This window comes from Coloeus monedula, assembly GCF_965178545.1.
Source record: "Coloeus monedula genome assembly, chromosome: Z".
NCBI lineage: Eukaryota > Metazoa > Chordata > Aves > Passeriformes > Corvidae > Coloeus > Coloeus monedula.
The window spans coordinates 25,277,652-25,290,317 of record NC_138822.1 but is presented as its reverse complement, the minus strand read 5'-3'; the positions used below and the strand labels follow the sequence as shown (position 1 = coordinate 25,290,317).

General features: G+C 38.1%; 1 protein-coding gene across 2 annotated transcripts; it reads left to right on the top strand.

Moving 5' to 3' along the window:
- Positions 1–755: 755 nt before the first annotated feature.
- Positions 756–11,854, top strand: NUDT12 (nudix hydrolase 12). Of its 2 annotated transcripts, none has more exons than XM_082301084.1 (7): positions 756–866; positions 1,331–1,544; positions 4,306–4,886; positions 5,815–5,982; positions 6,902–7,015; positions 9,055–9,254; positions 10,508–11,854. In XM_082301084.1, exons 2-7 carry the CDS (start codon positions 1,339–1,341, stop codon positions 10,616–10,618), a joined length of 1,380 nt encoding a protein of 459 aa, XP_082157210.1. In that variant the 5' UTR covers positions 756–866; positions 1,331–1,338; the 3' UTR covers positions 10,619–11,854. The 2 variants fall into 2 exon arrangements, with proteins under 2 accessions (XP_082157210.1, XP_082157209.1); XM_082301083.1 differs by having other exon boundaries at positions 840–1,122.
- The last annotated feature ends 812 nt before the right edge of the window (positions 11,855–12,666 follow it).

Genomic DNA, 12,666 nt, shown 5'->3' with positions numbered 1-12,666 from the left:
TACAGAGCCCACACAGCTTGGCTCCTGAAACAGACAGGGGTCAGCACAAGCCTCAATTTCTGAATTTTAGGGTAAAACGACAGGTGCGGGGGGGGGGGGGGGGGGGGGGGGGGGCAAAGGGCGGAGGGGGGGGCGGGACGCGGGCATGTGACAGGCGGTGCCGGAAGGCTGTATCCTCCTAGTACCTCAGCAGTGGGGAAAGGTAGAGGGCAACATGCGGCCGGGAGTTTAGGATAAAGGGGAGGCTGCGCCCTCCGAAACCTCGAGAGAGAAAACCCCACGGGTGCGTGCCCCGGTGGCCTCTCCCCCTTTATTCGAATAAAGATGAAGGACTCCTCTGTCTCCTTTTTGAACATAAACCCCTGGTGTTTGTGGAATTCTCCTGACATTAGGCAGGACACACTTCTGGCTCATTAATCATTCCGATTTCCCCGCTAACTCTTCTCCCCTGCCACGTCGTGCCACTTGCTCCACCTTTCTCACAACTACTTCCGCATTCTATTGCCACCGACGCTTGCCTTCTGCGAGCGCGGTGAAGCAATGCTGAAAATCAATCTGATAGCTTCCCTATAACCACGGAGATTCCTGCCTGGCGGACAGGCACGTTTGCCCTTTAACCTATTCAGCGCCCCGGCCCGGCCGGCAGCGGCGCTCAGGGGAACAGCCGATGATTCCATCCCCGCAGAATCTCAAGCCCGGCCCCCGTGTCAACAGCGAGGCGGAGCAATCGCGCTCGGCCCCGCTCGGCCCCGCTCGGCCCCGTTTGGCCTCTCTCGGGCTCGCGCCCGGGCGGTGCTTCCCCTGCAGCGCTACCGGATGCGGCGGGAGCGCGCACGGGGCCTGGCTGCCCGCGGCGGCCGCGCACGGTAACGGGGCTTCGCTGTTGAGGCCGGATCGCGGCCCTGGGAAAGAGAATGGAGCGGGTGCAGAGGGAGTAGGAGCTGTCGCTGTTTTGCGCAGCGGTCCCAGCAGCAGTGTGTGTGTGTCTCTGCGTGTCTGTGTCTCTGTGTGTGCGTTCGGTCTAGAAACCGCCACATATTTTTCACACTCAGAAGAATCTTCATCTCCCTAGTGAAATCTTTTGGTGCTTAAGCCTCTTTAAAACTGGATTTGATTGTTAAGGTAAAGTTTCACTATGTTTGGAGATGGGTGGGACAAAGATTCGGTTTGGAATAACCAAATCACACCAATCACAATAATTTGTTGTGTCGTATTTTCGGTGATAATATTGATTGTCTGTACAGCATTAAAGTTCGGTCTTTTACTGATATCGTTTTAGTAGTGGTGGATATGCCCTCAGGCATTTTTATTTTCTTTTTTTAAAACTTAGTTGGCACAATGACTGACTTTGGAAAGAACCTGCATCAGGACATGGTTTCTCAGCTGCATGACTTTGCTGCTGCTGGAGACGCAGCCAGGCTGAAGGCGCTGCTCAGGCGCTCCCCGTCACTGGTAAATACGGCCGCACGGAATGGCTGGACAGCCCTCATGTACGGTGCCAGAAATGGACACCTCGAGGTTGTGCAGGTTCTTCTTCAAGAAGGGTAAGCTGTTTAGTAGACCCCATTCAAGAGTTTTATTTTGCACCCCCCTTTTTGCCCCTATCAGTTTTGTTTCAGAGAAGTAAATTTACCAGATAGTGGTAGAATTTTAAGGGCTAAAACTCAGGAAAATGTATTCTCTGTCAGTTTATAATTGGGTTCTGCTCTTGCATCATGCTTTTCATATTTGCTAAGAAAGTCTTAAGAGTTACGAGCGTCTCTAAAGTTACTCCTTTGATATTCAAGGATATGCTGTCACTCCTCACAGAGGCCAACAGAATAGAGGTAAGTTTGTACACCATTCCAACCACTGTATTGAATATAAATTTGGTGTATTTGATTGTTCCACTTAAAATTTTTTCTCTGAACTTGATTTGTAATCCACTTGAATCTTTTTTTAGTGTAGAATGTTTGTTGACTCTTCAGTAGGACATGACAGACTCTCCCGTTCCAAAGTTACTGATTGATACGTTTCAGTTGAATCTTAGGTTTTGGACAATACACTTCCTACTTCTTCCTTGACCATGTCAACATTATTTTCTTCAGTTGGCATGGCACCAAGTATGTTCATTGCTTGTCAAAAACCTCCTATTTTCAAGTCATCTGTGTTAGTTCTAGTGTTTCAAGACACTCAGAAATGCAAAGAATGCTGTTCTTCTTGAGACCCCAAAGAAGACGCATGTCAAGCCTGAATAAAGTCGAGATAGAAATACTTCAAATGGAAAATATTTCAAAACTAAGGTAGAATCAAATGTGGCTCAACTGAGTTTAATCAAGCTCAGGCTGTTCCTTTCTGCACTCCAAATTACAGAAACAAGCAAGTTTAGTTCATTCGGTAGTTAATGAGTAACTTCAGGCATAGCATTCTGCAGCTTCCAGTAATCATCCCACCCATTTTTGTTATTTTTTTCAGTTCTGCCCAAGTCTGGTGGCTTCTTCTGGGGCTCAGAATGGGGCATTAGATGAACCACTGGTTTGTACTATAACCAGTACATTCTAGTATGTAGAGGAGTATGTCAGTGCCAGATTTTGTGTATTGAGGAATCCTTTGATTTATCAATTGGTAAACAGGATAACAGTTTTTGAAGTTTCGCTTTTCATTTAAAAAAAGTGAATATCACTTTTAAATGTCCTCTTCATGTTTGTTCTCTTAGGCAACTGAATCTTGAGATGTTGCTGTGGCCTCATTGGCCTCATTTTAGTTAATGCTTAGAATAATTATTTTGACAATTACAGTTGCTGGTTATATAAACATGAATGTCTATGAAGATAATATTTCATAATATTACCGGGAATAATCCTGGAAATCTAGTCAGTTGGTTTTTTTATTATGGAATTATAGAATCATAGAATATCCTAAGTTGAAAGGGACCCACAAGGATCAAGTCCACCTCATAGTCCTGCACATCACAACCCCAAGAGTCACACCATGTGCCTGAGAGTGTTGTTCAAATACTTCTTGGACTCTGTCACACGTGGTGCTGTGAGCACTTCCCTGGGGAGCCTGTTCCAGTGCCCAACCACCCTCTCGGTAAAGAACATTTTCCTGATAGCCAACCTAAACCTCCTCTGAGAGAGCTTCATGCCATTCCCTTGAGTCCTGTGACTGGTCATGAAAGAAGTTTCTTTAGCACCAAAAACTTGTAATTAAGTTTTGAGTAGTTGTCTAAACTATACTCAAATTCCCTCAAAAACTACCGAGTTTAATATAAAATCTCAAAATGGTCTTGCTTGTGGTATAGTTACCTGTGTATCAGCAATATTAATATTTACTGGCGTCTTCTTGTTTTAAAAACTGATGAGTCTAGTACATATTACGTAATTTGTAGCTTACAGTGACATTTCTGTTTTACCTACCAATTTAAGATTAGCAAAAAATGAAAGTGTGTTATTTTGAGCTCCCAATCAACCTCAATTTATTTCAGGTTTGGGTTTCTTTTTGTCTTTAGTATTTACAATACATATCATGAGGCAATGTTCCCTCATCTGTTTCCCTTTACACACATGAGGCTGTATTCTTGATTCTAATTTTATGGTAAATCATCGAATATCCTGAGTTAGAAGGCACCCATGAGGATCAACTCCTGCAACTGTGCAGGACATCCCAAGAATCCCACTATGTGCCCGCCTATGTGCCTGAGAGTGTGGTCTAAACACTCCTTAAACTCTGGCTTCATGTCCTCTCACTGGTCAGCAGAGTGAACTGATCGGTACCTGCCCCTCTACTTTCCCTCATGAAGGTGTTGGAGACCTCAGTAAGGTCTCTCCTCAGTCTTCTTTTCTCCAGACTGAACAAGCCAATTAACCTCAATAAACTATTTTATTGTGAATGTTTTGTTGCTGCTTCCAGTAGCTTGTAGAAAGTAATATTTGTTAGGCTGCATTTTTTTTTTTTCCATTTTGATTACTGGTTATGAGGAACAGAACTGTAGCCTGACTTTCAAAGCTCTATTTTTGAGCCTTTTCTTAAATTATACAGTGTGTGGAATTTTAATTAATTCATTGCTTTTGGGCTACTGCATGAATTTTGGTGAATGATAATCTGGAAAGGATCAACAAAAATGTGAACTACAGCCTTAGCAAAAGAAGTACAATTGTATTTCATTACTGCGGGGCCCAAAGATTACCCAGTTTAGACAGTGTCTAGAAGTTCTTGTACCTTAATAGTGTCAGATGTATATGCTGTAATTAAGAATAATACAGCATCAGGAGCTTTCCTAAACTTATTTACTCTGGTAACCTCAGCTCTTTCCTGTTTCTTTAGGTGTGACAGGTCCATCGTTAATAAATCAAGGCAGACAGCTCTGGACATCGCTAAATTTTGGGGGTACAAACACATAGCTAATTTGTTGGCTAATGTGAAAGGTGATCAGAAGCCTAGTTTTTTGTCAAATGATGTGAAAGAATATGAAAATTATTTCGGAATGACGCTTCTGGACAGAAGGAGTGATAAAAGAACAGATTCCAAGTGGCTAAGTAAAAAACAGTGCCATCCAGCTACAGTATACATCCTCTTCTCAAACCTAAGTCCCTTGGTTACTTTGGGTGGGGGAAGAGAGAGCTTGCAGCAACCAGAAGTAAAGCTTTGCAGGCTGTACTGGAAGGATGTGGAACAGTGTATGAACCAGACTGAAGAATGTACCTTGATTTTTCTTGGAGTTGACATGACCCTGATGGCTGCTTGCAATGGAAAAGTTCTGCAAGAAGATGAAGATGGGTTAGTTGCTTGGTTTGCTCTTAGCATAGATTCTGCTTCTGCTGAAAAATTTAAACAGAAGCATGAGGACTATTACTTTCTTCACCCGCCAATGCCAGCACTACTGCAGCTACCTGAAAAAGAAGCTGGTAAGATGCATAAAATGCAGCAAGTACAAAATGTGTAATCAGAAAGATACACTTCGATATTCCTTGAGGTATAATTCAAAGAAAAGACAAACCACTGCAAAGAAATCGTGTATTTTCAGTGGCTTTAGAAATATTTTGATTTTTAAAAGCCTTTTAGTGGTTCCGTGAAGAATTTTGTATGTAAGAACATGTGCATTTGCAAAGGACTAATTTCTGCAATGACAATATTAGACTTTAAAATGTATTGATCATCATGGGTTTTAAATAGTACTATTTAAATATTCATGCATGAACATTATTAACATGAAAAAAAGGAAAAATATCTGTGATTACTGAGTTTTCATTACAATAAATGAGAACCTAAGTCCTTTATAACAGTGTGTTGAATACTTATTTGACACGGAAGTGTTGAAAAGTCAGGATCACAAAGTGAATTAGTGTTAGTATGGACAACAGATGTTGGTAATGACTGCTGTTGTAGCAGTTTTGCTTTTACATAAGGATAAAGGGAAAGCTTGACTTGCACCTTAAGTTTAAATGGAACAGTGCATTATTATGTCAATACCTGCAGTAGCCCTAAAATGATTATCTGGAAAAGACTTGATAACATATAATTTCGGCACTTTGCCTAGACAAAGTGATTTTTGTGAGAAACAGGGTATACTGATCTGGATGAATTTGTTTCTGAATGTGTACGTTGCCCTGTAGCTATTTAATACCATGTTCTATTGCATTTGCTGTGCTGCAAAGAAAAAGGTATGCATAACTCATATTGCTCAACTTCTCTTGTAGCCATGATTATGATTCAAACCACACTCTTACTTTCATTTTTTTATGTTAAACTTCACTATTTGCTTTTTCTATGCTGTTAAAAACTTAACATTAATTAGTATTTGATTTTGTGCATTTTCAATGTATTGTTTTAAAGGAGTAATAGCCCAGGCAAGATCTGTTCTAGCATGGCACAACCACTACCGATTCTGCCCAACATGTGGGAGTGCAACCAAGATTGAAGAAGGAGGTTACAAGAAAACTTGCTTAAAAGAAGATTGTCCCAGTCTCCAAGGAGTTTACAACACATCATATCCAAGAGTTGGTGAGAATACTCACTCAAAACGGGCCTGTTTGTATTATTATATGCATGTAAATCAATTTATTTTCTAGTTATTTCAGATGCTTACTTCTGTCCTAGGTCTTACATATTTTTTTCTCCACAGACTATCTGTGTCTCAGCTCTGTTTAGCACTAAGTAGTTCAGGCTTTCAGGCTTCTCTTTCTTGCACTAGTCTGTGACACAGAATTGCTGCAAACCTTATTGCAACAAGTAATATCAGTTAGGAATTCCAACAGTATAAATGAGATATCAGCAGTACAAAGGGTCATATTTAAAACTAGATACATACTTAAAACTAGATGACAATAAAAAGGAGAAAAGATCTCAAGTTGACAGGGTTGATTAGACCAATAGGAGAAAATACTAAGTTAGAAAAAGATACAATGACCAGAAGTAAGGAAGTTTGTCAAGGTGCAACATCATATGAGAAACTGATAGCAAGGTGGAAAGTAGTCAGTATTTAGTCAGTATTTGCATTGTCATCAAAGTGTCTACTTTTTTGGTGTTTAGTCAAAAATACATTCTTCAGACCTCTGTGGTGAAGAGAAGGTGATAATAAATTAGTTTGCTGCAGAAACTATTATGCTGGATGCATAGCTAGGTTGGTGCTGCTGAGACTCTTAGCAGATTTTGTGCTTTGGTTACAGGTAATTTCTGTCCTGCATTCCAAGCCTTGGTTAGTAAACTGCTGCTGCTAAGCATGTATGTTGCACAACAAGATAAAGAGATACCTTGCATGGAGAGTAACCGCAAAGTGAAAAGAAATAACAGCTTACTCTAGGCATGCACACAATTATGATTTCAATATCATTTTTGTCTTTATGTGCATTGGTATGGAATAGACTGGAAGTTTCTACTGTCCCTCAAATGTCAAAATATATTGTTTTCATGTCCTTTGCAGATCCTGTCGTGATAATGCAAGTCATCCATCCAGATGGGAACCACTGCCTTTTAGGAAGGCAGAAGAGGTTTCCCCCAGGAATGTTTACTTGCCTTGCTGGATTTGTAGAACCTGGTGAGTAATTTCATTTTCCTTTACCAAATGTATTTTCTCAATAACAGTATTGTACTTTTACCGAGACATATATTTTGTGTTACGTCGAATTAATTTTTGCTTCCTGATAGATGAGTTGTTGTAATAAATATGCTTATTCTGTATTTTGCAGCTTCTGATTTATTACAAAAAATTACATAAAATATTTTTTTAATTAAAATATTTACATGGTTTCCATATCATGTCTTAAATCACTACTTACAAGGAAAAAAAAAATTGAATCTTGTCACTAGCATAGGAAAAGTAGGTGTTAAAGTGTAACTTAAAGTTAACATAAAATTAAGGATATGCGTATTTGTTTAGGGCCTGATTGATTATATGGAAGATGAGTAGAAATACAGGAGAAAGGTTCACGAAGGATCTCTGGACTTCAGGCAGCTCTCTTGAAAGCTGTTTATTGCATAGGCGAAGTTACAGCATTTCAGGGGGTGGGTATCCAGAGCCAGCCCTACAGCTGCCAGCTCCAGCTGTAGGCATACCTGAAGCCACTTTCTGTTCAAGTTACAAAGCATTTTATACTTTTCTTTGTAGAGTATCTTAACACATAACAACCAATAAGCACCATACACCATACCTTTACATTTGCCTATAGCCTATCATAACTACTACCGTCACCATATTATAGTCATTATTATCCAATCACAAGAGTAAGTATGTTACAATTTAAGCTTACAGTGGAAAATTCTCAGACCTTTCTTCTTCTTGCTACATCAACATTTCTTGTTTGCCTGCCATATCTTTCTTTTTGGTAAAGACATGTTTTCTATTGACTTATGCTCTTCTTGAGACTTATTTACTTGGTGAAAAACATGTCTTTGTTTGTAGTCACATACCTTTGTCCTACTCCTAAAAATCTCCTTCCAACTCATCTCCAACCTTTGCCTTCTCAGTTACTCAGCGATCAGTGTTTCAGCAAAACATCTTTTACTCTCTATCAAAACTTGCTTTCATTTCTACCTCATCCCCAGTTTCTACATTCAGAGATCTTTCTGCCAAGCCTACATACCTGTGAAACTTTCTTACCAAACTTTCATCCTCTCCAACATAGAAATTATGTCATTCTGAAGGAAAGGTAGAGATATTTCAATAGCTATGTCAAGCAACAATAGTTGAAATTAATTATAAGTACCTGCAGAACAACTTGTAAAACATTCTTATATTGGGAATACGTCTTAATCACCAGTGAAATTATAGTGTATAAATATGTTCAGTAAATGTGTGCAGGTTGACATATAGTGACAGCAGGAACAAGTTTATTCAGGTATCATTTGAAAGAAGTCAAGATGTTTATTTCTGATGGATGGACTGTGTCCTTTAATGACCCTTTAATCAGTGGTTACAGCACAGTACGTGTGCATCTGTAGACATGTGACTATCAGCATTCCACACACATACATACACAGTTTCCTGTGGATATGGAAGCAAAGCTTTCTATTGCAGTTTCAATTTACAGTATTGTCTGCATCTGTTAAGACAATGAAGGATGAGTTAGGCAAAGGGAAGAATACACTGCAGAAATGGGAGCAAGAATTCTAAATATCTGGTTTCTTACTATTTTAAATACTGATTTTTCAAGTTGTAGTACATGCTGTTACAATTATACTGAAAATCCAGAAATTAACACAGTTACAAATGAACAGATCAATGTTTCAAGAATAATTATAGGAATGATGTATTTTCTACCTAATTTTTGACATTTTAGGTATAGTAATAATGGTTTGTGTGTATGATGAATTATCAATTCAGGAAATAAATATTATTATGGAGAAATTACTACACTTTATTTTCAAAGTTCCATTTTGCTTTGGTGGCTGGTTTGACCTTATTAGACTTTTGTGTCGTGTGCTGAGGTCTTTGCTCTGATCTGTGAACTAGATCTTTATGGATAATTGCCTTGGGCAGTTTCAAATCTTTTGAGTCGGTTCAAAGCACAGGATGTCATCATTGCTTGGAGTATTTTCATCAGCTGCTTGTTCTTTGCCCTTTTTTTTTTCAATTAGGTGAAACCATAGAAGATGCTGTTCGAAGAGAAGTAGAGGAGGAGGCTGGAGTCAAAGTTGGCCATGTTCAGTACATCTCTTGTCAGCCATGGCCAATGCCCTCCTCCTTAATGATTGGCTGCTTAGCTGTTGCAGTGTCCACAGAAATTAAAGTTGACAAGAATGAAATAGAGGATGCCCGCTGGTTCACTAGAGAACAGGTAAAGTTCAATTTCATTTTCTTCTTCTGTTAATTAGTCTGTGACTGTATTGGTTCTGGCATACAACAGACACTTGCTTTTCCAGCAAGTCAAATGAGCATGTATACTCTTCATTTTATCATACTAAGTTGCATTATATTGTGGTTGTAGGTTAGACACAACCAGAGAAAAACAGATACTCACGGTAATGTCTGAGTTACTTGCAACCTCATTTTATGACATTTTTGCCAGTTTGCTTTTCACCTTTCCCTTTTGGGAGATAGCCAAGTTATTTTAACCCATTTCCTTAGCAAGGCTGTGCTTTTCATCCCGAAGTAGTATTTAATAGCATTATTCATCACAGTTTCTCCAAACAAGCATGCTACCAGATTTGCTGTGAGGGTGGAAGTTAAGGTAAGGACTCTGGGAATTCATTTGTTTGAACATCTTTTTTCATGTATTGTTTTAATACTCTGGTATTAAATGCAGCTTACTGTGCATTAATAGGAAATCCTACACACAGTAGTTAAAATATAGTCAAATAAAAGAGAGGCAGGAAAGACTTTCACAGAAAGAAGTATTTCAGTTCATGAGTAGAAGGAAAGATTGTTTTCACAACTTAGTTTTCATAGGTTTTCCCACAGGCAGCTTAGGAGCTAAGCTCTTAATAACACTGAACTTCTGCCTAGCAGTTTCAAGTGTTTTGACTGTCAGTCAGCTTGAATGCAAAGTTAGTCACCTACAATCTCTGTGTGTTTCTGCTAACACTGGGAGCATTATTTTAAATAATAAGAGTTCTGAATGCAGCTAGTCACATGCAAGTTGGTGTAGAGCTGGAAATAATATACCTTGGAAATGTACTGAAAGTGTATTGCCATGCTACTTGCAACTGCTTCAGAAAACCAAGAAAACACATCTCCTTTGGCACTACATGTAAAAATAAAAGAATTGTTTTTGTCACAGTATAGAGCACCATCTGGTGGTCCTTGCCATAAACAGGCTTCACAAAAACCCTAAATAGTATACTAGCTGTCTCCACAGTTCTGTTAGCAAGAAGGTATGCTTTGGGGCACATTAAGCTCAAAAATGTCATAATTCACACTGTGTGAGACTTTCTCTGCATCTACCTTGGAGAATTTCTTAGTAGCTCTTTATTAGCAATATTAGACTGATGGATCATTATAGGAAAATAATTTCTGCATTAATACAATGTTAAATTCTATATAGTTTATAATACTATCTTCTAAAGATAAAAAAATCTGGTTTTATTGCAGGTCGTGGAAGTTCTTATTAAAGGAAACCAGCGTTCTTTCTTTGTACCACCAAGTCGAGCTATTGCACACCAGTTGATAAAACACTGGATTGGAATGAATGCTAATCTTTAATTCAAGTAATTGATTTATTTAAGTTACTTCTTCTATTGAATGCTTAATTAGGAATAAATTAGAATTGTTTGTCTAGCAAATGTGTAACCATGTGACTTTCTGAGCCTTTACTTTGGTTCCAGATTTAAACTATGCAAATCTTTTTAGGTGTTTTCAGACCTGAATTAGATTTGGACAAAACCCAGTAATTATCCCAAGCAAGCAAGCAACAAATTAGTAGAATTAGTATGTTGTTGTGCACAGGCTGGGATTTTGTTCTAGAATGAAATTACTGTGCCTTTTGCTCTTACAATTTTTATGTTCGATTTGGTCTTCCCCCACTGTAAGGAGTCACAGTCTGACGCTGCCTACTGTTTGAATTCTCTACTTACGTCCTCCTGTTTGGCCTTAATTGTTTCTTTCTCATTTTTGTCTATCTCCATTCTTTAAATTTCACCTGTGATAAAAATCTACATTCATTTTAAAGTTAATAGCATATGTAAATAGTGAATATGTGGTACTTCGTATCTTTTACATTAATAACCTAATTTACCTTAATGCTCTAAGAAGAGCATTTACTCATCCATTCTGATTTGGCCTGCACTTACCCAATAGTATGTCAGTCTGAATTTAAAGGTATAACACAACACTTTGTGAAAAAGATTTTGGAGAACCATCCTCAAAAGCCTAAGTATTAATGTTTTTATAAGATAATAATGTACGTATTGACACTAGGCAGTGTGTCATTTCATTCTCTGATAATTAGAAATTAAATTACGGAGTAATGGAGGAGGAAGAACAAGACATATCATCTCAAAATATGCACAAAGTTCTTTATGGAAATAGAGATGCTAAGATTATTACTGCTATTAAGAATCTTACACTTAAAATAAGTATATTAACTGCAGCTGTAAGACTGGGAAAGCAATATGTTATTTATTTATGTGTATTGAATGCTACAGTTCAGATTTGTGCTTTAATTTATCAAGTTATTTAAGATAATGTTGATATTTTGAAAATAAAAGTCTACTGTTTTATTTTTAATTTCATTATGTAATAGTTCATAGTCTGATATTCTGTAGTCATTGCAGTGATACCAAAAGAAATGCAAATGACCTGAGGAAAATGCAATTATAGCGATAAACTTATTATTATATGGCGATTTGTTTATTTGGAGTAATTTAAATTGTTTTTAACAGTGAATGATGTCATATTTTTTCCAAAATTGTCAGCAATCTGGAATCAATAAAACTGTTCTACAAATCCTGATTGTTCTTTTTTTTTCCCATCCATGTCACACTATGCTCAGCAGTTTTCATGGTTTTTTGGTAAGGCAATGCCTAATATACTTGAAAGCAAGAAGCATTCCTGACAGACTTGGAGTATTTGGCATATCATGTTGCTTCATTCTCTCCCTTGTTTCAGCCATACCTACAAATAAAGAAAATCAGGTTATCTCTTGAGTTGTCTGGAAAGGAGAAGGAAACAATACACTTCCCTTAAAAATTGCTTTTACAGAGAAGGAGAGTTGTGGAAAGCTGTTGTGGGCCACACATACCAGCAGGACTGCATGGTAACAGTGGCATTTATATTTTTTTTTAAATTGTGGGACAGAACAAAGCCTAGTTGCAGGTCGCTCATGAAGTAGAGGAGAACATTGGAAAGTATGCGAACAGTGGAAGCTAAGCAATGAAAGGACATTTCAACTATTACTGGGGTGATTACATTTAGAGAGATGAACAAGAATGAGCAGATGGAAGAGGGAGGATAAAGCATAGAGCAAATATAGGTAGCATAAAAATAGATAGTTTATCACTTTGAGGTAACTAAATGTACACGACTAAAACCCATTGGAATACTAATTTTTTTTGTAGAAAATTATGAGGAGTTGCTATAGAGATGCACTTCTAACAGTGAAACTCCAAACATAGTATCCATAACCAATACTGATGTCAATAATCTGCCTAATTTTTTATTTGAGAACCTGTATAACAGTATATATCTTGCAATTACAATGCTAGTAAGTAAATTGAAAATTTTCATTTTCCTGCATGAAGAAAAACTGAAAA